The sequence below is a fragment of the Meriones unguiculatus genome, chromosome 3 (genome assembly GCF_030254825.1).
Source record: "Meriones unguiculatus strain TT.TT164.6M chromosome 3, Bangor_MerUng_6.1, whole genome shotgun sequence".
Lineage (NCBI taxonomy): Eukaryota > Metazoa > Chordata > Mammalia > Rodentia > Muridae > Meriones > Meriones unguiculatus.
Genome location: NC_083351.1, coordinates 146,227,421 through 146,249,783, shown reverse-complemented (window position 1 = coordinate 146,249,783; position 22,363 = coordinate 146,227,421). Strand labels below are relative to the sequence as shown.

General features: G+C 42.0%; 1 protein-coding gene across 3 annotated transcripts in view; it reads right to left on the bottom strand.

The window, feature by feature from the left end:
- Atp10d (ATPase phospholipid transporting 10D (putative)) overlaps positions 1–22,363 on the bottom strand; it is an 87,147-nt gene that overhangs the window by 29,456 nt on the left and 35,328 nt on the right. For all 3 annotated transcript variants that reach the window (XM_060380729.1, XM_021654650.2, XM_021654649.2), the window contains 8 exons: positions 21,541–21,745; positions 19,394–19,479; positions 15,955–16,061; positions 15,543–15,674; positions 15,045–15,172; positions 14,694–14,946; positions 6,713–6,948; positions 1,260–1,448 (listed from right to left, as the gene is read on the bottom strand). In XM_060380729.1, coding sequence (XP_060236712.1) covers positions 1,260–1,448; positions 6,713–6,948; positions 14,694–14,946; positions 15,045–15,172; positions 15,543–15,674; positions 15,955–16,061; positions 19,394–19,479; positions 21,541–21,745 — 1,336 coding nt within the window. The remainder of the gene's footprint in view (positions 1–1,259; positions 1,449–6,712; positions 6,949–14,693; positions 14,947–15,044; positions 15,173–15,542; positions 15,675–15,954; positions 16,062–19,393; positions 19,480–21,540; positions 21,746–22,363) is intronic.

Here is a 22,363-nt window from a genome sequence, read left to right as displayed (position 1 = left end):
CATCATACCCATATTGGATTATAGATACTGAGCTAAAAGAAACCTCGCTGGTACATGGAAGAAGCTTGTCAGAGTCATGAGCATTAGACTAATGCTCCGGATTGTATTTGATGCTGTGTTTATCATGTTGGAGGTCTCGGAGGTCTCTCTCAGAGGTCTCACGGACAGCTTTGATTTAGTACGGCAATGACTGCAAAGCAGAAGCTCTCCTCAGCAATACTCCCGTAGGCAAATAATAGAGCAAGCCCAGAGTCCTACTTCCTAAGGCCAACACCCACCCTCAGCCCCACCCCACACACTGGTTTAGCAACCCTGGTGAAATCCTTCCAAGGCATCTTTAAAACATAGAATAGAATAGTAGAACAAGTTAGGAGCCTGCCACAGAGGGCCTCTGAAAGGCTCTGCCCTGCAGACTATCAAAGCAGATGCTGAGACTTATGGGCAACCTTTATGCAGAGTGCAGGGAATCTTAGGAAAGAAGTGGGAAATAGTAAGATCTGGAGAGGACAGGAGCTCCACAAGGAGAGAAACAGAACCAAAAATTTTGAACACAGGGGTCTTCCCTGAGACTGATACTCCAACCAAGTAGGATGCATGGAGATAATCCAGAACACCTGCACAGGTATAGCCCATGACAGTTCAGTCTCCTAGTGGGTTCCATAGTAAAGGGAACAGGGACTGTCTCTGACATGAGCTGATTGGCCTGCTCTTGGATCACCTCCCCCTGAGTGGGGAGCAGCCTTACCAGGCCACAGAGGAAGACAATGCAGCCACTCCTGATGAGACCTAACAGACTAGGATCAGAAGGAAGAAAAAGAAGACCTCCCCTACCAGTGGACTTGGGGAGAGGCATGCGTGGAGAAGGATGAGGAAGTGGGAGATTGGGAGGGGAGGAGGGAAGGGAACTAGAGGAGGGATACAAAGTAAATAAAGTGTAATTAATAAAACAAACAAACAAAAACAAAACAGCAACAACAACAACAAAAAAAAAAACGCAGACTAGAGCAAGAATGCCCAGCTCTCTTGGGGCTGCGAGAGGACTAAACAGACTAAACACATTAGTAGCAGCAAATCTCTCAGAGCATGGCAAGGGCAGAGAGGCAATGGCTGCTGTTCTTATTTGTTATCATCACACAGCAAAGCCAATACAGATGCCAATACAGATACATGCATGCATGTAAACTCCGTGTTATCCCTTGCTGGGGAAAAACAAACAAACAAACAAACAAACAAACAACCTTGTTTAAATGACATTTTACCTTTTGCCGAGGCTGGTTTGGAGCCGAAACCACCACCGTGTTGCATATTGCCAGTGCGATGAAGAAGTCCATGATGTACAAAGTCTCCAGCGGGGGGCTCTGCGCGGTGCCATCCAGTGGGGTGAAGAGCTGACAGCTGATCTGGCTGAATTTGTCCAGGAGTCTGGTATCTGGTACCACATCCGTCTCCTGAAGAGACAATATGACAAGGTATTGCTATTAACGTAAGTGACATAGATGATAGTGATATCTCAGTGAAGCATGAGATGGTAAACTAAATTCTAATTTTCCTCCAGTCATTCATTTGCGTGTGTGTGAACGTGTGTGCCTACTCACGCATGGACTACAGCACATATGGAGAGCAGAAAACAATACAAGAACATTAGTTGTCTCCTTCTGCCATGTGGGTTTTTAGGCCTGGCAACAAGAGCCTTAACCCACTGAGCCACCTCACCAGCCCAGTAAATTTAATTTTAGAAAGTTTAATGCATATGATGTCTTGGGAAACAAAAACAATAAAATGAGACGAAGACGTAAAATGAAAATTCGTATTATATGTTATTAATGGCGAATATCATGACTGTTCGGTTAAATAGAAGATAGAAACACTGCCTTCTATGAAAATCTAACTGAAAGAGTATTTCTCATTACGAAACACATAGTGCCAGGCATGTATTTTACTGTGCTTAAAATTCTATCATGGCTTATTTTACTCAACAACTGATGAACACCACTTATTTCAAAGTTGGGGTTTAATTCCTATCAGAATACTTAACAAAACGTTTTTGCTCAGTTCATGAATATTATAAAAACAACTTATTATGAGAAAAAAAATATTCTAAGCAGGCTAGGAGACTGACTGACATCTCACAGCCGGGGTGCTTACAAGAGTTTTCTCATCACGAAACATGTTTGGCAACTGCCCTCCTCAGAAGGATTCCTGGTAAGGATTTTCTCTAGGAAGTTTGGTCACTAGAGTGGGATGTGGGAGCCCCATTTCATCTCGCACAGTGCCTCCCAAGCTCATTTGAAAGTACTGGTTTTAACAAGGGTGTCATAGCCCAGAAATCTGATTTTCACACTGTATCCTTTCGTATGCTCTAGAGAATACTTGTTAGAATCATGGTCCTAGAGAGGTGCCATTGTGTGACGGGGGGTCTTGGATGCAGACAAGCAAAGCACACTGACTGCAGGGAAGCCTGGAGAGGTGCATCAGGGACACGTGACCCTACAATCACATGACCATGTCACGGCTAACCTTCATTGTCAGCTTGGCTGGCTTTACAATTACTTAAGGAAAAAAAACCAAACCTGTGGGTGTGTCTGTGAGGGTGTTTCCAAAGAGGAAACACCAATTATAAATGCTGGTGGCACCATTCCATTAGATTTGTTCCTAGACAGAACAAAGGAGGAGGACACCAGCTGAGCATCAGTGGCGCTTCCTGACTGGGTACAATGTGACCCGCTGCCTCAGGCTTCCCATGCTGCACGCTCCTCGCCATGATGGTCTGAATCCTCTCAGACTTAAGTTGCTCTTGTCTGGAATTCTTCTTAAAAAGCAAGGAGAAAACTGAGGCACCATGGTTTGTATTTCTGCCCTGGCATTTGTTAAGAGTGATCACAGGTTTAATGAGAGAAGAACAATGCTGGCAATTACATGCTCGAGGCTCCTGTCTGGGCTCCACTCCACTGACAACCAGCCTCCGGACGGTGGCTTTGCCTACCTGCCTTTCTTCTTTCCTTCCTTTCAAATGACACACACTCACCTTTCAGGTTGCCTTTACACACTATCAGCTGTCACAGAGTATTCTTAAAATTCTATCTAGATTCTTCTCTACGGCTTTATTATACATTCATTCTAGACAACTGTTGCCATCTTACATGAAACCATGCCTGTTTGTTTGAAATAGCTCTGTTTCAAACAGTGCCTTCCCCAGAATTTAGGTCCCTTTAAAGCACAGAGCACATGCTATTGATCTTTAAATCCCTAACGCAGGACCTGGCACTTGATAAATAACCCAAGTTAATTGTACACTACTAAAAAAAAATCTTGCTGGCCTTATAATCTATACAGGAAAGGTAGAGTAACAAACAAGCTAGAGTCATTACCTGTGTAAAATAAACACATGCTCCCGCTGGGTCTCACCCAGGCATCTGGTCAAGATTCAGAGAACATTTCCACTCATAATTAGATCACAGAACACACAGCACGACACAGACAAAGCAGTGGTTCTCAATCTTCCTAATGCTATAACCCTTCAATACAGTTCCTCATGTTGCCATGACCTTCACTTAAAATTACTTTTGCTGCGACTTCACAACTGTAATTTTGCTACTGTTATGAACAGGTGTAAATATCTGGTAGGTGATCCCTGCAAAAGGGCCATTCAATAGCTCCCAAAGAGGCTGTAACCCACTGGTTGTGAACCATTGTTCTATAGTGCCAGCAAAGCCTTGCTGGTTCCCTAACATAAGTCACAGCCTTGCTGTCGCCTTGTGTGACGACTTCTGACCATTTCCAGGTTTATGTCCATCATCAGGACTCAAACTCCTACCTGACTGAAGGAATTCTCCTTCAAACTTTTTGTTGTTGTTGTTATGTTTTTTTCTCCACTATTTAGATCCCAATTGAATATGCAAACTCTGGAGAGGCTCCCTTCGGCTCTCCTCCGTGTCTGCAGAAGCTTTTGCAAGGCTTCAACCTAATTTAAATATCATCTATTTTAAGATTGAGAGTAACGGGCCTATTCAATGGTTTCTACAGAGCTCTAATCACCCACGGTTCAGTAATGGAAAAAGACACTCTATCGAGGTGACGGAGCCAACCAAGCAGTGGTAAGGCTGGTCCCCAGTCCTTGTCATTTCATCCCCTGCTGCCACTGCAGTTCTAGGGGCTGTCACTCTACTTATGTTACTTTGGGTTTTGTGGGACAAAAGCCTTCCCTTGTATTTCCCCAAGGAAAGATACAAAGGCCACACAGATGACTTTTCCTCTATATCAACTCGTTCATCCAGAAGTTCTGAGGATTTGCTGAGCTCTGTGTGGTCCTGCCTGCTTCCCTCCTATGGGGGCTATCTTTCTAGTATCTAAAATCTGGGTACTCGACGCTTTTAACCCAAGCTTTCTAAGTGGGCTTTTAGAACCAAATGCAGAATAAATTTTACAGTGACTTTCCTGGTCACAGATTATATACCTTTCTGAAAATATTAAGCTTAGCTTGTAGGACTCAGGAGTTAGACTCATGTTTCATGAAAGAACACAGCCACTTTATCCAACACATAGGAGTGTGTTTCTGCAAGACTCAGAACAAAAACCACCGCAGAACTTCCGAATAACTAAGAAGACACATGACAGTGGAGAACAGGCCATGTGGGTGTGCTGATCAGATTCATTCAATAACCTTCCGAATGACTGTTTTGAGAATGACTGTGGCGGGCACTGTGTTACGTGCTGGAATTCAAAGGCTTAAAAAGGCCATGCTCTCAAGGTGCTAATGGTACAATCTCAGGTTCAGAAATAAGGCCAATGTCATTCAGGCAAAGAGACAATGGGAACACACACGGAAAACCAGGAGGTTGACATCAAAGAATCGGCACAGGTATTGGTGGCCCAGCTCAACGCTTCATCAGATTGGGTAGAGAGGAGAAAATGTATCTCAGACAGGGGAGATGGCACAGGCAAAGTCACAGAAGCTTCCGGAAGTACCTCTTTGTTCCCACAGGAGAGTGAAGCCTGTTCAGGACGCTAAGGAGGGCCAGGTAGCCCCCCCCCCCTTGATGCCAGAATTACTCAATGCTATCACCAACCAGACATGAATTAACACAGAAAATGTGCAGAAAATGTACAGGTTGAGCAGATGACTAAGTCAAGACAGTATCATAGAGAAAAAGAGTATACACATACACATATATTTCTTGCTCGCATAACCTTAAAGTGACTGAAAAAAAGGGGGAGGCTGTGCATACTGCTTGCTAACTGCCTTTCAAAATTTGTAGAGGAAAAAAATTAAGTCTAGGTGTTTCAGAACAGATTGCTATATCAGGAAGTTGTATTGTTAGGAGTGTTATATCCTTATTGCCACAGAACTGAGCTGGCAGTGGCCACACCATTACTGCAGCTGCACATTTCACGGCAAGTTTATAAAGAGCCTAGAGATGCCCTGAAGGCCTTCTCAAGTCAAGTGAGCTACCTGAGGCCTACATATGTAATGTATAATGAAAATCGAGCAATGACCGTATGTTGCAACCCACGCGTTCCCCATAGCTGCTTTATTACTATAATTTTTTTTTTTTTGGTATTTTAAAACCATTTATTTCTCCCAGCTGGAAGTTGGGCATCAGGACGGGTGGAAGAACACAGAACATTGATTGCATAGAGCAAGGCTCCAAGAACAGCAGTACAGGCAGCACTCTAGGGAAGGTGGTGCCGTTCCAGCCCATATTGGCTGCGTTCCCGTCGTAAGAGTGGATGTAGATCTGGTCCGGGCGGATGTGCAGGCCTCACAGCAGCTTGCTGTAGGTGTGGTTCTGGGCGCTGCCAATCTGACCTTGCAGATACTGTGCATGCTGCAGAGGGCACAGGGGCCGCAAAAGCCATGAGCTGGTCCGGGACCATGTGCACTGACGTACTGTGCCGGCTTGCCGGTGGCCTGCGGCAGCTGCTGTGTGAGCCCGGACAGAAGCCCCTCTGGCACGGAGGAGCAGGGACATCAATGTGCTCTGTTCTTGTTATGTTGTCCGCCTGAGCTGTTACTGACCTTGTGATGGGAAATCTCCATTTTGGTTACATATTGGTGTTGATGAAATAGGAAAGGATGAGAAGGCAGAGAACATTTTAGAGAGGTAATTTTAAATTTGGTGAAAGCGTTAATTTCTAATTCTCTTACGCAATCATCTTTTCATGTTCTACCTGATCTTCTAGTTCTTCTGCAGTAAAATGGGTTTGTTAATAGAGATGACTAATCACTTCCTCAGAGCCGCTTCGGGGACACAAGCCACCTGTGGAACTCTGGAATGAAAATACTGGAAAGTGCCCTTTGTAAGTTGGGGATGAGGAAGGAGATCCCAGTTTGGGTGGAATGCAGAGGAAGATTACAGAGTGATAAATGCAGAGCAAAAGACCTATGTTAATTAGACAAACATTCCTGCCAGATAATTCTGGCTAAGTCCTGGTGCTTCTTAGAGTCATTATCGTCATGTCAACGGAGCCTTTTTAAGCTCTGACATGATCAGTCCTGACCAGAAATACGTTATGTTTCAGAAATGCTACCCGACTTCCAACATTGAATTATGTATCGCATCTCAAATTTGTATTATTTTTTAAAAGGTATGTGTCACCATCATGCTGAACTGTAACAATGCCACCTGTTTTGTAGACAGAGAAGAGCAGTGTAGTTTGGGCTACTAAACAGGGGGTTGTTCTGTCCAGGGCGAGGGGATGTCTTCCCACTTACCATGGGGCTACTGAATGCAGCCTGTCTGGAATGAGGCACTTCGCCGGGTCCTTCTTCATTTCCTACGGCAGGTTTGCTCCCAGAGAGAAGAGCTGAGGGCTTTCCCGAAGGCCCACTGTGAACTGTCCTGCAGCCGTGGGCTCTGGGTTTTGCCATGTTGCTGAGGGAGCCGCTCAGAGCATCTGTGCATTCCTCCTCTTCACAGACAGCTTCCTGATAGGACTCAAGCCGCTTGGCTGCGGGATAAAATTCACACCAGGTCACCATCTGAGAAGACCTTGCAAGCTGAATATAGAAGGTAGCTCCAGGGCTATTTACACCATCTCCTTTCTGTCCTGGCCTCCAAACTCCCCCCATGGGAATCCATCGCCAGTAAACTTACTCTATCCTTATTGAGGAAAGAAGACACAATGGATTAGGAAGACCCTTCCTTTTCCATCTCTGGGTCTAGCCTTGTCTGCACCTCTATCCACACACTATCTACCACCCTACTGTGATGCAGAACTTAGCTTTCCTCATTTTAAATTTGAAGCCCTCCACTTGTGGTTTGGATCCTGCCCTCTGGGTCCTCAAACCCTTCCTCTTCACATTTGAATTTCAGTACACCAGTCTCTCTTTAACAAATTTTACGACTTTCTGGCCTAACTCTCCAGTGATCTCTGGAGGTCACCTATAAGCGCCATCTTGCCAAGCCCAGTGATCTCACAGCTATCTAGCTATATCTATATATTTTTGTAGACAAAGATACAGATAGATATAGATCTATAGATACATAAAGATAGATAGATAGATAGATAGATAGATAGATAGATAGATAGATAGGTAGGTAGGTAGATAGACAAATATGTCCTTATCGCATATGAACCCTTAACAATACTCAACTTCTTCCGGAAATAATCCTTTAGGGCTTCTGAAATCATCCTAACCTGTTTCATCTTCTTCATTGATGGCACTCACCGTTTTCCTGTCTTTCGTACATGTTTATTGTATGTACCCTCCTACATATGAGGGTGTGTAGGGATACATATGCATGTCCATGTATGTGAAGCCCAGAGATCCCTGGGTGTTGATGCTTGGCCAGCAAGCTCCAGAATCTGCCTGTCTCCACCTCCTCAGGCTGGGATTATAAATTGGCACCACCATGGCTAGTTTTCGTCATCTGGGTTGTGGGGATTAAACTCAAGTCCTCACGCTTGCAAGGCAAGCGTTTTGCAGACTAAGCTATCCTCCCAGCCCCCAGGTACAGTTTACTGTCTTTTTTGTTGTGCTGGTTATTGACCTTGGAGCCTTAAGCAGGCAGTCAAGTACTCTCACACTAGGATCTATCCAGTCTCCAGTTATGTTTCTTCTCATCCCTCAGCTTCTGCGAAGCTTCCAGACCAACTAATCCCATCCACACGCCTCTCTTGGGTGTTCTCATTATGGCCTGATCTTTGAAACAAAATGTCTTTACGCACAGCCTATAAACCTGTGTACTGGCTAGTTTTATGTCAGCTTGACACAAGCTGGAGTCATCAGAGAGAAAGAAACCTCAGCTGAGAAAAATGACTCTATAAGACAGGGCTGCAGGCAAGCATGGAGGGCATTTTCTTAATTGGTAAGTGACAGGAGAGGGCCCAGCTCATTATGGATGGTGCCATCCCTGGGCTGGTGGTCTTGGATTCTGTCAGAAAGAAGGCTGAGCCAGCCAATAGACAGCACTCCTCCATGGCCTCTGCATCAGCTCCTGCCTCTAGGTTTCTGCTCTGATTGAGTTCCTGCCCTGCCTTCCTTTGAAAATGAACTGTGCAGTGGAAGTGGAAGCTGAATAAACCCTTTCCTCCCCGAGTTTCTTTGGTCATGGTGTTACATCACAGCAATAGTAACCCTAACTAAAACCACCCGTATCTTCAACTCTGACCTCTCACTGGAATCTCCACAAGATACTTGTGGCTGGTTATCCAGAACACTCTTCTAGAAGATGGGCAGTGGGAGGGCTCAGATCTCCTCACCCCTTGTCCTCCCCCAAGTCTACCCTCTCTATCAATGAAGATTTCTTGGGCAGATCCCTATTGTTTACCATTGGTCTTATTTTTTGCCAGTGCTACACACTATAAACCTTTTTATTTTTATAATATCACCCCATAAAACATACACCTCAAAACGGTCAGAGAAACTCATGTTTCTTTAATATGTTCTGAGCATTATGTAGAGTCCAATGTGGTAACTCACAGGTACTCAAGAAATACCTGAGGAATACATAAGTAAACAAATAACAGTAACCTTAACGTTCCATATGGTTAGAGTTGAGCCACTTCTTCCTCCTCAACCTTCCCTCTGGACTTCCTCACCTCCGCGCAACAGTACTGCACCTGATCCTTCATCTCCTCCGCACACCCAGAGGCTCACCAGCACAGGTGAGCACAAATTGTACATCAGATATACCCTGAGTTCCCAGGCGTCTCCTTATTTCCATTACCTCAGTCAAACTACCATCATCGTTCATGTGAACTAGTGCAACGCCTCAAAACTAGTCTCTTTGCCCCTCTGAGATCCATGTCTCAAATGGTAGCTCGAGTGAATGTCCTAAAAGCTAATGCAAATGAGGGCCTGTGGAGTAGCTGCTCCCTTGGACTGGAAATTCTTTGCCCATGCACATCAAGATGTTGTCATTCAGTTCTAGACTTGAATGTCCCACTTTAAAAGCCATATAGTTCAAAGTAGCCATCCAACCATCAAATGCCATATCACTTTATTCTAACTGTCTGCCAAGTCCTGATCACTACTCATCTACTTAGGCATTTGTGATGACTTTCTCCCAGAGAAATCCTGGAAGAGTAGCTGCCTTATATATTCTTACTTATCATTAAAACCTGTGTTGGAGAGACAGACAATGAGAACATGCTTGTGTTAGTGGTTGTGTCTATTTAACCTAAGAGGTACTGAATAAGATACAGATTGGGAGAAACTGTTTCATAAAGGGTTTTCATGTTTTATTTATTGAATTAGCTTTGTCATATTTTTATAGGATTGAAAAAGCTAAGAATCAAGCTTGTTCTTTTTTTTCTGTTGTTCATTGACACAGAGTAGCTTGTTCTTTTTTTTTTCTGTTGTTTGTTGACACAGAGTCTCATAAAGCCCAAGATATTCAGCATGCAGACGAAAATGACCTTGAACTCCTGACCTTCTTAACTTCACTTCCAAAGTGCTAAGATTATAGGCATGAATTAGGTGAGTTTCAATAAATACTTGCTCTTTCTGAAGACCTCTAATGTAGATGAACACATCAGCTCCCATCCAGACTATTCATTAGACATTTACAGTTTGCCTACGCTGAATGATACCATACACCAGACCTTTGCTTCATTGAATCGTTGTGACATTTCTGAGTGGGAAATTTTAACACCCCCATTTTATAAGTAAAGAAAAACATATTATTAATTTGTCATCACACACACACACACAAAAAAAAAAGACAAAAACAAACAAACAAAAAAACTAGATTAGTCTTAAGACCAGATTTGTAGGATGCTAGAGCCAGCATTCTGTGACCTAAAGCTAGTGTTTCACCATATGCATGTCAATCTCCCTGTCAAATGTCTATGAGCCCATGTTTGTTTTTTTTTTTTAAATTTTAAATAAGTTTTTGGTAAATGACTAATGGATGAATATATATATAAATGAAATATCTCTAGTATTAAAGGAAAGCTGTGGGTAGGGTACTTTCAGTTCCTAGGGTTTTTGTTTTCATCAAGAGTCATATATTTATTTACACATACACACATTTTCATCCTCAAAATAATTTCATGTAGCAGGAACTATTGTTCTTCTTCTTGGCAGCTGAGGAACTGAACAGAAAGACTAAATATTTGAATCATGGTTAAACAGCTGACTGGAGATAGAACTGGGATTTAAATTTAGTCTCCCTGCTTCTGAAGCCGACACTCTAAAACTAATATCCCTACATCATGGTTCCTTAGCTCTAAACAGCTATCAGAGGTTCAATAGTTGTTTTTTGTTTGGTTGGTTGGTTGTTTTGTTTTATTTGTTTTTTAATGTTTATGGATAGGTTCCCTACAGAACTTTTGGCAATGGCTACTGGCATTCAGCAGGCAGACATCAAGGATTCTTGTCAATGTATTCCTGTGTAGCTGCTGCTCACCTCAACAAAGAATAACCCAATCCATTGAGAGACTAGTGCTGAGACTGATAAAACTTTGAATAGCTCAAGGAATTTAATGGTAATGAGACATCATTTTAAAAAAAAACAACAACAAAAATACCTCAAACCCCACATAAATGGGTTCATGTAATTCCTCTGAGCCATCACTTGGCAAATTAGGATCACACAGTTGTGTAATTAATATGACATCAAGTCATATTAATAATAGCTCAGCTACTAGTGTAGGACAAACTTGCTCAATAAGCAGAAATTTGATAATGGAATGCAGCAGACAGAATGACTCAAACTGTACTCATATTGTAGGAAGTTCTACAAACATATAGGTCAAAAAAATTACAGCATGATCCAGAAAACAGAGCCACTGAAGCTAAATTTCAAGGCCCAGAGAAAACTGTATCGAAGTTAGCTGTGTAAAGCCAAAGTTCATGTCACATCAATAAGCAAAATGTAGTGAAATGATGAAAAGGATTTATCACCATTTAATTCTTCTCACAGAGTAGCTTTAGCTTTAGTTTTGTGAATGTCTCAGAATGGGCCAGGAACTCCCGTTTTTGGACTCATGGAGGAAACAGAGTCTGTTATTGCTCTCTGTTTCTAAAGGTAGGTCCTGAATTAGACAATTTATCCTTTTTTTTTTTTTTTTCAATGCAGTTTATTCAGGAACATTGAACAATCCTCGGACCCCGGGGAAAGCCAGCCCACAGCTTAAATAGCCTCTGAGTAGCCAACCCAGGCGTGCCACGGGGGCAATGCAGATAGGTCCACATACATGGAAGCAAGCCAGATCCTCAGCCTTAGCCAGATGTGGAGTTGTTCGTGACAGAGAGCACTCACCATCGGGAAGGTGGAAGGCGGAAACCAGCTCCATCTTTAAGGCATAGCATTCCGCAGCTCTCTACAGTTCCCCCTTTTTGTTTTAGACGCATCAGGCAAGAGTAGAGGTCTGATCTCTGATATTAGAAATAAATTGGGACTTTGTACAGATGTTCATTTAGGTGTCATCCACCCAAAGAGCATCAGACCCGTCCGATACCTTTTTCTCAGAGGCGGGACCTGGGGCATCAACCCGATGGCTCAGCCGTTAAAGGCTAGGCTCACAACCATAATTATCCTTCTTATTTCATCTTCTTATTTAATCTCTAGTATCTTCTTTTGCAATTTCCTTTTCAAATATTCCAAAACTCATTGAGGGCATTGGTTTGATATCTGAAAGAAGTAGGTCTGAGACTGTAGGAAAATTAGGTTGTCACAACTTATAATGTGCTCTCCATAAGACTGACACAAGGCCAAACATAAACCGTTCAAAGGGCTGTCTTCCTTCACACCACTCACAACAAACTAATTTCTCAGACATCCCTGGCATCCCATGTTTTCACCTACTTGTAAACAGCAGAGCCAACCTTCCTCCAACCCCATCATCCGCACATCACTGATAACAAACCTCTGCTCTGAACTAATTCTCCATACGTTTCATGCATACAAGAATGTCTGATATCCCTCCTTTAATATGCCAAATTACATCAGTGCAAAATTCATCTCCAAAACTATCTGGCTGCCTAAAAGGCAAAACAAACTTGGAAGGAGTATTTCCAAGTGTATGTACGTAGGTGTATGCGTATTCATGCACATTCATCTAAGTGTGTGCATATGAATAATCATAAATACACGAGGGTACATGCATGTGTCCGTTCATTAGTGGAGGCCAGAGGAAGCCACTATAATTTTTGAGATAGTGTATCTCACTGAACCTGATTGACATGGATAGCTTTGTTGGCCAATGAGCTCTAAGGGTCTAGGAAAGCCCATCTTTGTCCCTCCTAGCAGTGACTTTAAAGATGAATATCATCACATGTTTTTTTTGTTTTTATGTGGATGATAGAAATCTGAACTCAGGCCCTCATGCATGCATTGTAGACACTTTACCAAATGGGCCATCTCCTAGTCCTAAGAATATCAACCTTAATGTTATAATTAACATGCTATTTTTATAACTATACATCTGTCTCCCACTCTGGCTCATGAGCTGGCTCTTCTTTTCAAAAACAATAAATAAAAATAGCAATAATAACAACTGTATATATAAGGACTTCCTCTGTGCCATGCTCTGTGGGTATTTACACAGATCATCTCAATGAAGTAGATGCTCTAATCTCCTTCTTTTTCTCTCCCTGAGGCTCAAAGAGATTGTCCGCTGAAACACACATACTCTGCAGATGGCAGGAGGGCGATTCGGGCTTAAGAAACTTGACTGCATAGTCCTCACGCTCCCCATTGCCTCCATGGATGAACACATTTACAAACTGTCACAAAGGCATTTGCCAGGCAATCCCAAATTAAGGGATAGTCCACCCAATCCCAGAACAGTGCCTGTCAAAACTGATCTGTTCATCCAAAAAAGGAAAGTATGGAGAAACTGTCAGGTGTATAGAAACCTCCATGATAGTGGTTATTGGCATTCCAGGTGCCATTCTGGGACCGCGAAAGACATAAGAGAAAATGAAGGATACTCTCGGTACATAGATTTCAGGTGATGATGATGTATCAATACCAGTTTATCAGTTACCAAAGCCATGTCATGACTCCCATTAACAGGGGAAATGATATGAGGACACACCGAACCCTCTGTAATGTCTTTGCAGCTGTTCTGCAATCTATAATTATCCTAATGTGGAAAGTTTATTTCTCAAATGACATATTTCAATAGTCTCGCTCTCTCTGAAAATAAGAATGACTTTTTTCTTTTCTTTTCTTTTCTTTTTTTTTTTTTTTAAATAAGTGGCTTTTTGGCCAACTGTGATCGTACATGCTTTTTATCCCAGCACAGGGGAGGCAGAGGCAGGCGATCCCTGTGAGTTCAAGGCCAGCCTGGTCTATAGTGAGTCCAGGACAGGCAGGGTTATTACCAAGAAAAACCTTTTCTCGAAAAACCAAATTAAAAAAAAATGTGGCTTTTTAATTTTGATATGCAAGCTAATCATGTGAGGATTCTGTCGAAGTGAGATTTTAATTGCAGCTCCATAATTTCTAATAAAGCCCAGGTGCTGCTGGAGCCACTGGTGATGCCATAACAAGGGTCACACTTCCAAGATGGCAGGTTTTAAGACACATAATAGTATTGCCACGTGTGTTTAAGTCATTTGAATGTGTAAAGGGGTTATTTCCACGCAGCAGTTTTCTTTCCAGAATTCTCTCCTGGGCAATTTGTTTGCTAGAAAATCCTGAAACACTGGCCATAGAAATCCAGATACTGTTAATAGCTTTATTTCAGTGACAATATTATATCTCCACGTACATTCCAGGAAGAATTGGGCCTTATCCCAAATCCATCTACCCCCACACCTCTGACCTGTGCGTACACCTGTATCCACATTACTGCACCATTCAGTATCCCTTCAGCATCCAGTGTCTGTATCACAAAGTAACGTGTCACTCATTGTCTACTAACTTCTAAAGAAGTGGTCCTTAACCTTCCTGATGCTGTGTCCCTTTAATATAGTTCCCTCGTGTTGTGGTGACCCCCAACCATAGCATTATTTTTGGTGCTAATTCATGACTGCAGTTTTGCTACTGTTATGGATCGTAATGCAAATATCTGTGTTTTCTGATGCTCTTAGGTGACAAGTGTGAAAGGGTCATTTGACCTCCTCCAAGGGGTCACGACCCATAGGTTAAGAACCACTGTTCCAAAGGAATAAGAATACAGCATTGGGCTGAGTTAATTATTCAATGCTTAGACCCGTAATTTTCTTGGAAGAATTATTAGGGATTTAAGTAGTTGGGAAAAAAGTTACAGGTAGTTTTTGTAGAATTCCCACTCACCGTTTTCTTCATGGCAGTAGTCAAATCCTGCTACACTACACCTTCGAAATACCATCTTATTTTCAGTGAGGGTTCCTGTCTTATCAGAAAAGAGGTATTGAATCTGCCCAAGATCCTCAGTGATGTTCAGAGCACGGCACTGAATAGTAGAATCCATCTTCTCATTGTAGAACTCTACATCACTCTGAATAAAATAGATCTGTCCAAGCTTCACAATTTCGATGGACACATAGAGAGAAATGGGAATCAAGACCTAGTAAAGTGCGAACAATTTAAAAACATTAACGTCAGCGAAATAAGGAGAATATAGCTAGATAACGAGCTATCTTCTGCTAGCCTGGCAGAAATTACCTGCAACAAGATGACCATAGTCCAGAACACATAGAACCCTGTCAACACAGGTGATGTGACACGTCCATCCGGCTCAGGGATGTTAAAAAAGAGCATGTTTTCATACCTGCTCAGCCATATTCCGTGACCTTTAAAAAGTACAGACAGCAAAAAGGATGCTACAGAGAGAGTATGCAAATAGAGAGCTACACCCTCTAAAACGGGTGAGAGAGTTTGCTTTCAACATTGTTTTTCCTTTAAAATGAGCTCAAACTCAAAGGGCTGCTCAGCCTCTTGTCTCTGACTCTCCCTCTAAACCTCCTCCCAGGTCCCTTCAGTACTGTGGCAGAGTGTGAGTGGATACACCCAACAACAGCGTTTGTCAAGCTGAAGGAAAACATGCCTGAAATTTTGACAAATAAAAACCCCTTACCAAAACCAATCATGGATGTTATTTTGGAAAGAAATAGTATAAGATGATACTGACAAGATATTAATGGACAATTGAATTTTACCCACCCAGTGCACCAGTTAAACACATTACGACCAGAAGCAGGACACACCAGAGGACATCTGTATTTGCCCTTCTCTCGAGTTTACTGCGCTTATACCGTGGCCCACTGTTGTTCAGCATCGCTTTGGTTTCATGACCTGCATAGAAAGCACACTGTGTCTGAGAACGGACGGCGTAGAAGCAGGCAGCAAGCACGCCTGTTGAAAACTCTCCCTGCCTCAACATTTCATCAACCATGGCTGCATAACATTTTGTCCGTCTAATCTGTTCCTGTGGTCTATTTAGGAAAACTGGGGTCTGTGGTTAAGTTCATCAAGACACAATTTACCTTCTGTGGACTCCATGTTGAGGGAATGAAAAATGTTACCACATAGGAGGCACAGAGGAGATCATTGTGAAGGTAGGAACGGAACGAACCTGCATAAACCACAATGCCCACAACAGCCTCTGTGTTCCTAATGGTGCACCCTCTGAGCAATAAATTGTCCTTGCTGAGGCCCACACGTTCTTTGTTGGAATGTTCCCTGTAAGAAAAGACATCATGGAGATTTATTTTCAAAAGGCAAAAATAAAGAGTCTTGATCCTGGAAAGCTCTATACCCTGTGTGGGAAGTTTGACAGCTCATGGGAAGGGCCCTTTGCTTTTGCGGTGAGTAGGAGAAAGCAAGAACAAATAGGACAAATTGCAAATCCCCATCACTTCTTGTCAGTCACATTCCATTTCCACAAGAATTCCAAAACACTCTAAATATCCTGCATTGCTCTAACACACTGTATTTAGAGAAGGTAATAGTTGACGAGGAGACAGTCTTGATTTAGAAAAGTGGTATTTTTGATTTGGCTAAAATTAAGAGTCCTGCTGGCCACTGACATTGGTGACTTTTTAAGCCATTAGATGGAAGACTGATGGGAAACTGTATAACCAAAGGTGAAGACCAACACCACCAATATGATAATGGGACAGAGGACAGGTCTCCTAGCCTACTGGAAAGGAGGTGAGGGTCCCAGATCCATTACCAACGAATTGTAACCTCAAGTCTGTGGCTTCTAGGGTGCTGTGATACCTCTAGAGTCATAAGCAATAGTTTGTATATATATGTACATCCTGCTATTTTTAGAGACAGAATCTGACTCATTCAACAGTTTCTGAAAGACAAAATAAAAGAGCTAGAGAAACAAGGTCAGCCTCACTGGGGGAAAGAGACAGTTGGCCAAAGGCAAATGTGGTAAGTGTTTCCAGCAAAAAAAATGGCCTGGTTCACTCAGAGAATACTATAGGAGAATGAAAGCAGAAGGCAAGGCTCAACATAAAAAATAAAAATAAATAAAAAAAACAATCTACTCAAACTGGAATTTCTTGGGATATGAAAATTAAGAATTGATTAGCTAAATGTAAAGTATAGAACTTACTTTGGTCCTGTTTTGAATATGACAATTGTCAGAAAACACTTTTTTTTTCATCAGCTAGAATAATATGAACAAATTCCTGATCGTAGATGAGGTTAAGAACTGGTTTTGCTTCTTCTCGAGTATGATAATGGCTTCATGTTTTTTATAATGTCCTTACCTGCTCTGAGTATATGGTGATGTTATGTGTCACAGGGTCGGGGCAGGAAGTAAGGAAGATGGCACAAAATTACCACCACTGTGAAATGACAAGGCTGGGGAGAACCTGACTGCTCATCATACTTTTCTTTCCATGTTCACACATTTGGAAATTTGTGACATAACCTGTTGCAAAATTATCAAAGTAATAACTTGACTAAACTATGATAGCAACAAGAGCAAGGAGCAAAGTAAGTGAAATAGTTACAAAAAAATGAGCAAAAATTAACCTTTCACCCATTTGTGAAAATGTCATCTCAGTTTTATCATTAAATTTTGATGGTTTTCAAAGCAATAATCATTAACCTATAAGCTGCTGTTGTTTCTTACACAAGCAAAATTTTTCAATAAACCTAGAATCCTGACTATCTAGCACTGCAAGGAAAATAAAGTTTACAAAAGGAACCCTACCGAAGTTTCATATTGTAAAGAAAGAGGAAAACAGATTGCCCACTTTACTCCCAGTTTTATAGACTTTACTCCACCAGAGACCTAAACTTCTGTGCAATGTAATATCACCTCAAGAGACATCCCTGAGCAACCTAACTCGCCTCCCCAAGCATACTCCTTTTACGTTGGAAGTTGGGCTGGGAGTTGGATTTTTAACCCAAGCTGGCCATACACTCATTATCAAACCTAGGCTGGCTTTGAACCTGTGGCAATCCTCCTGTTGCAGCCTCCACAGCCATGGGTTTGAAGCCCTCTGGTTTTGTAGATAAGGCAGTTAAGTCAAAGAAATCATGTTTACAAGTGGCATGTACAGGTGTGCATCAGCCAGTTCTTACTGATGTAACAGCATTTGCTGCAAAATCCTTATATGGGGACAGTGAAAACATGGTGATCATTAGGGTCAGTTCTCCTCCCTAGAAGCCACACTTTTCATCATGAGGTCATGAGAAACAGTTTTTCCTAAAATATCTTGGTATGTTTTAAATGACCAGGTAATGGGATCGGGATAACTTTGATCTCTAAAAGCAGGAAATTAGGTGGGAAATTTTCTCTTCCTGTCTAAGAATTATGGCTAACTTTTTCCTTTGAAAAATAAAATTAAAGAGTCTAAGTTGGCTCAGAGTCATAAAATATCTAAGTATCAGAAGCCATGTTTGAGATGGAGAAAGACCCCACATTATAGGTGTCTTTGCGAAAGGTTGAGGATGGTGCTCCAAGTGTTGAGACTGAGTACCGTCGGGGCTTCCCACACTCTGAGACAGGCTTCCGAGTCAGTGACTCTTTCCAACCAGAACCGCACACCTGCTACTCCACTTCCCAAGATGGGAACAGACCACCCAAGCCTATCATTTATGCCTGTACAAAAACTTCCTCCCAAGCTTTAACATCTACCAAGCTTCACACAGAGCTCATGAAGATGGGCATGTTGATGCTTATCTGTAACCTCAAGAAGCCGAGAAAGAAGAACAACAAATTCACGGCAAGTCTGGACTGCACAGTAAGTCCAAGGCCAGCCTAAGCGATATAGTCCCAGAAGATATTCTTACACTATAGGAAACAATTCTAGGAATATTTTTAGATGGTTTTATTGTTTAGAATATTTTATGATACATGGAGATGAACATTTATTAAATTACTTAGGTAAATTATTACCAAATTATAGACGGCCTGCGGAGGTGACCTTGATTCACATTGTATTAAGATGTGTCTCTGTATATTCGATTGTTAATTGCTGAACCAGCAGTGAGCTAAATGCTAACAGATCTGATGCCGATTCATTACTGTGACCCATTACTGGCCTCCTGGTTTGTAAATCCTAAAGAAGAGGTCACACTGTCCTCTAACCCTAGTCTATTTAATCTGCTTTACCTGTTTAACCTGTTTAATCTCACTGCTGATTGGCTGAGATGTGACAGCCAATAGGGCAGGAAGTGGAAGGCGGGATTTCCGGGCAGACTCTGGGAAGAAGAAAAAGAAGGATGTTTTCACCAGAGACACAGGAGGAGACAGAAGTGACTACGGGCCTGGGAGGCCTAGAAGACCATTAAATGCTCTGGGGTGGGGCTACATGGTCGGGTTAATTTAGATGAGCTAGTTGAGAGTCCGCCCAGCGAAGCCTAAGCTTTAAAATAGTAAAAGGTCTCGCTGTCTTTCTTTCTGTGACTATCAAGTCACCAGGGTCTTAGAATAAGGCCAAACTTGCAGGCTCTAATGATTTACACCGGATACGAATATACAAAAACATCACTGAACCAAGCTCAATGTCTTTTATGCCCACAAGGGTAAGTTACGCCTCACTCACAGGAAGCCTCGGAATCTGCTGAGGTCATTGTTTGGACTTTCACATTCTATCCTGCTGGAAAACTTCTCAGGATCAACTTCAGAGTCCTAAAAATATTTTGCCAAAAATCACAAAAGAAAAAGAATTTTAGATTAAATCTTAGTATGTAAACATTGTATCATTTTTGCTCAGTTCTTAATACATGCAGTAACTAAGGCATAGATCTATGCACATATATATGCATATATATGTTTTATCTGTTTTTTGTTTGTTTACTTTGGCTCAGAGTGTGTGCTGTGACTCTCCTATGATGAAGAGAGATCTTAACAGAGATCAGAATGACTTTCTAGTTCTAATACGGCATCCACAGAAACAGGAGTAGGTTTTGGTTATAGCATGTTTCAAATTAATGACATGATGCAAGTTACATGTTGAAATGTACTCAGGGCTCTGCATCAGAGCTTCCACTCAAGGAACAAGCATTAGTCTCAGTTAAGGCCTGGAAGATATTTTTTTTTATGTTGCCTATAATCTAATGGTTTGCCAGATTCGGAGCACGTGGAAATATCTGGAATACAAAAGCATTCAATCTCAACCAAAGTTTATGAATAAAATGCCCAAATCTGCAGGACATCAGCATATCACAAAGTCCTCTGGTGGAGCAAACAGATACTTTTATAATTCTGTTCTGAAACCAGAGGAGATGTAGGCAAAACACCTTTCAAACCACTCTAAGCCGTGGCTTCAGTAAGAACAAGTCACGAGCTCAGGCATGGCGGCTCGTGCCTGTAACTCCAGCACGTAGGAGGCTGAGGCAGGAGGAGTGCTGTGAGTTTACAGCCAGGAGGAGCTACTTGTAGTGAAGTTCAGGCTAGTCTGAGCTACAGAACATCTTCTCAGAGAGGTGTGAGGAGAGAGTTTGAGTGTAGCTATTTGAATAATATTTTTATATCACGATAGCAAATACAGAAAACTTGAATTATATGATAATATGATTTGATTTGCCAGTAATCCCTATTGAGTTATTTGATGTATTTCATTATGGACTTGAACTATATTAAATGATTTCTTTTTTCACAATCCAAAGAACAGCTGAGGACACACAGAGGACCAAATAGTTTGCCCTCACGTTCTCAAAACAAGCTGTACATTACAAAGGGAGCGACTGCACTCCTGTGGAGCTGAAACCAAAGCCTTGCCTCTCAGCTGACTGACAGCAGCTAACCAGCATTCTGTGCTGAAGCACAATGCTAACTTGTGCAAGGTGTTGTCAAAACCATAGGAATGAGGCTGCTCAGAAAAGTAACAAAGTTATCGACCTCAGAGGCTGACCCATGGCGCAATCTGCATGAAGATCCATGGATGGAAAAAGGGGCCCAATATGAGATGAAATGCTAGGAGGAGAAAACAGTTTTTATGCATACAAGATGAAGAAATTCCAACTTATTAATACTTCAGGTTAAAAAAAAAATGACCATTAAATTTTAAAATCTTTTATCTCCAGTGTTTCCAGATCTAGAGAAAGGAACGTGATACTTAACTATAAACATGGTTTTTCACAAGTCAAACCACAATGCTAAGAGAGAGATATCACTTGTTATTATGAGGAAACTCAGGCATGATGTATTTGAATAACTTTCACAAGATCATTACTTCATGAGTAAAACACACAAAGCAACCCGTGGCAGCGTAAGGATTTATTTACTCAGAGATATGAGTCCAATTTCCCTTATCACAATAAGACAAACAGCCTAGAAGTCTGTGGCATGAGAAACCATAAAAGTTTTTTAAGCGCTTTGGAATATAGGTAATTAGACATCTTAGGAACAATGATGAAAACAAAAAAATATAAGACCCTAAGAGTAAAAAATGAAATCGGCCGGTGATTACTTCTATTGCAAATGAACCCTGCTGTGTTCCTCTAATGCAGACCCTAAAAATCTGGTTGCAGGACAGAGTGTGATAGCTACAGAGTCACGTTTATCCTATTTATAAAACACAATACACGTCCACTGACAATCTGAAAACGGGTTAAGCCTTCTGCAATTCTATTTTATCAGCGGTAAAACTTTAAATTAAAAATCTCTTTGCCTTGTGAAATCGAGCCCAGAGCTTTCCTGAGGAAGAAGGACTGCCCATAGCCCTCCAGCTGCGAAGACACGCTTTACCTGCTCTGCGTATCCGCGCACCACCTGCCTCTGCTTGAGATTGCTCTCTCCATCGAGGCCAGAAGTCTCAATGTGGCAGATTCCATCCGGGTCCGTGGAAAAGAGCAAGACCAGGTCTGCAGGGATGATCTCGTTGCAGGAGAGGCGAATGAAGTCTCCCACGCTGACGTTCTTCCAGCAACAGTCAACGTACTTTTTTTCTTTCCTAAATATGAACAGGGGTGAAAAAAAAAAGATTTAGAAAAAAGCAGTAAGACGAAACATAACTACTTCTTAAAATCTTAGTGTGTAGTTTACGAACTGGCAAAAACGGTTTCACAAAGGCTTTATTTGGAAAATTTATCTATTAAGTCACTTAAACATAATCTTTCGCCAGGCATGGCGGCACATGCCTTGGAATTCCAGCACTCTGAGAGGTAAAGGCAGGCAGATCTCTGAGTTCGAGGCCAGCCTGATCTACAAAGCGAGTCCAGGACAGCCAAGACTACACAGAGAAACCCTGTTTTGTCTCCAAAAACCAAAACAAACAAAAACATATTCTTTCAGATCTTTCGACCTAACTGTTGGGTTTTGAGCCCTTATGCTGCTTGACTGCAGCTCTAGGACAGAACTACAATTAACATTACATGAACACATTCACATGTAGAACGGTTCTTCCCCGTGATTCTGTGACTAGGTTCAAGGACCTGAAGGTGTTACAAGACACATCTGATCTCAGAGAGCCCTGTGGCACACGCCTACACTGGCTAGTTAAGGAAAACCTAATGAAAGGCAGTACCCACACACAACATTAAATTTTTTTTCTACCACATTACCACCTCTA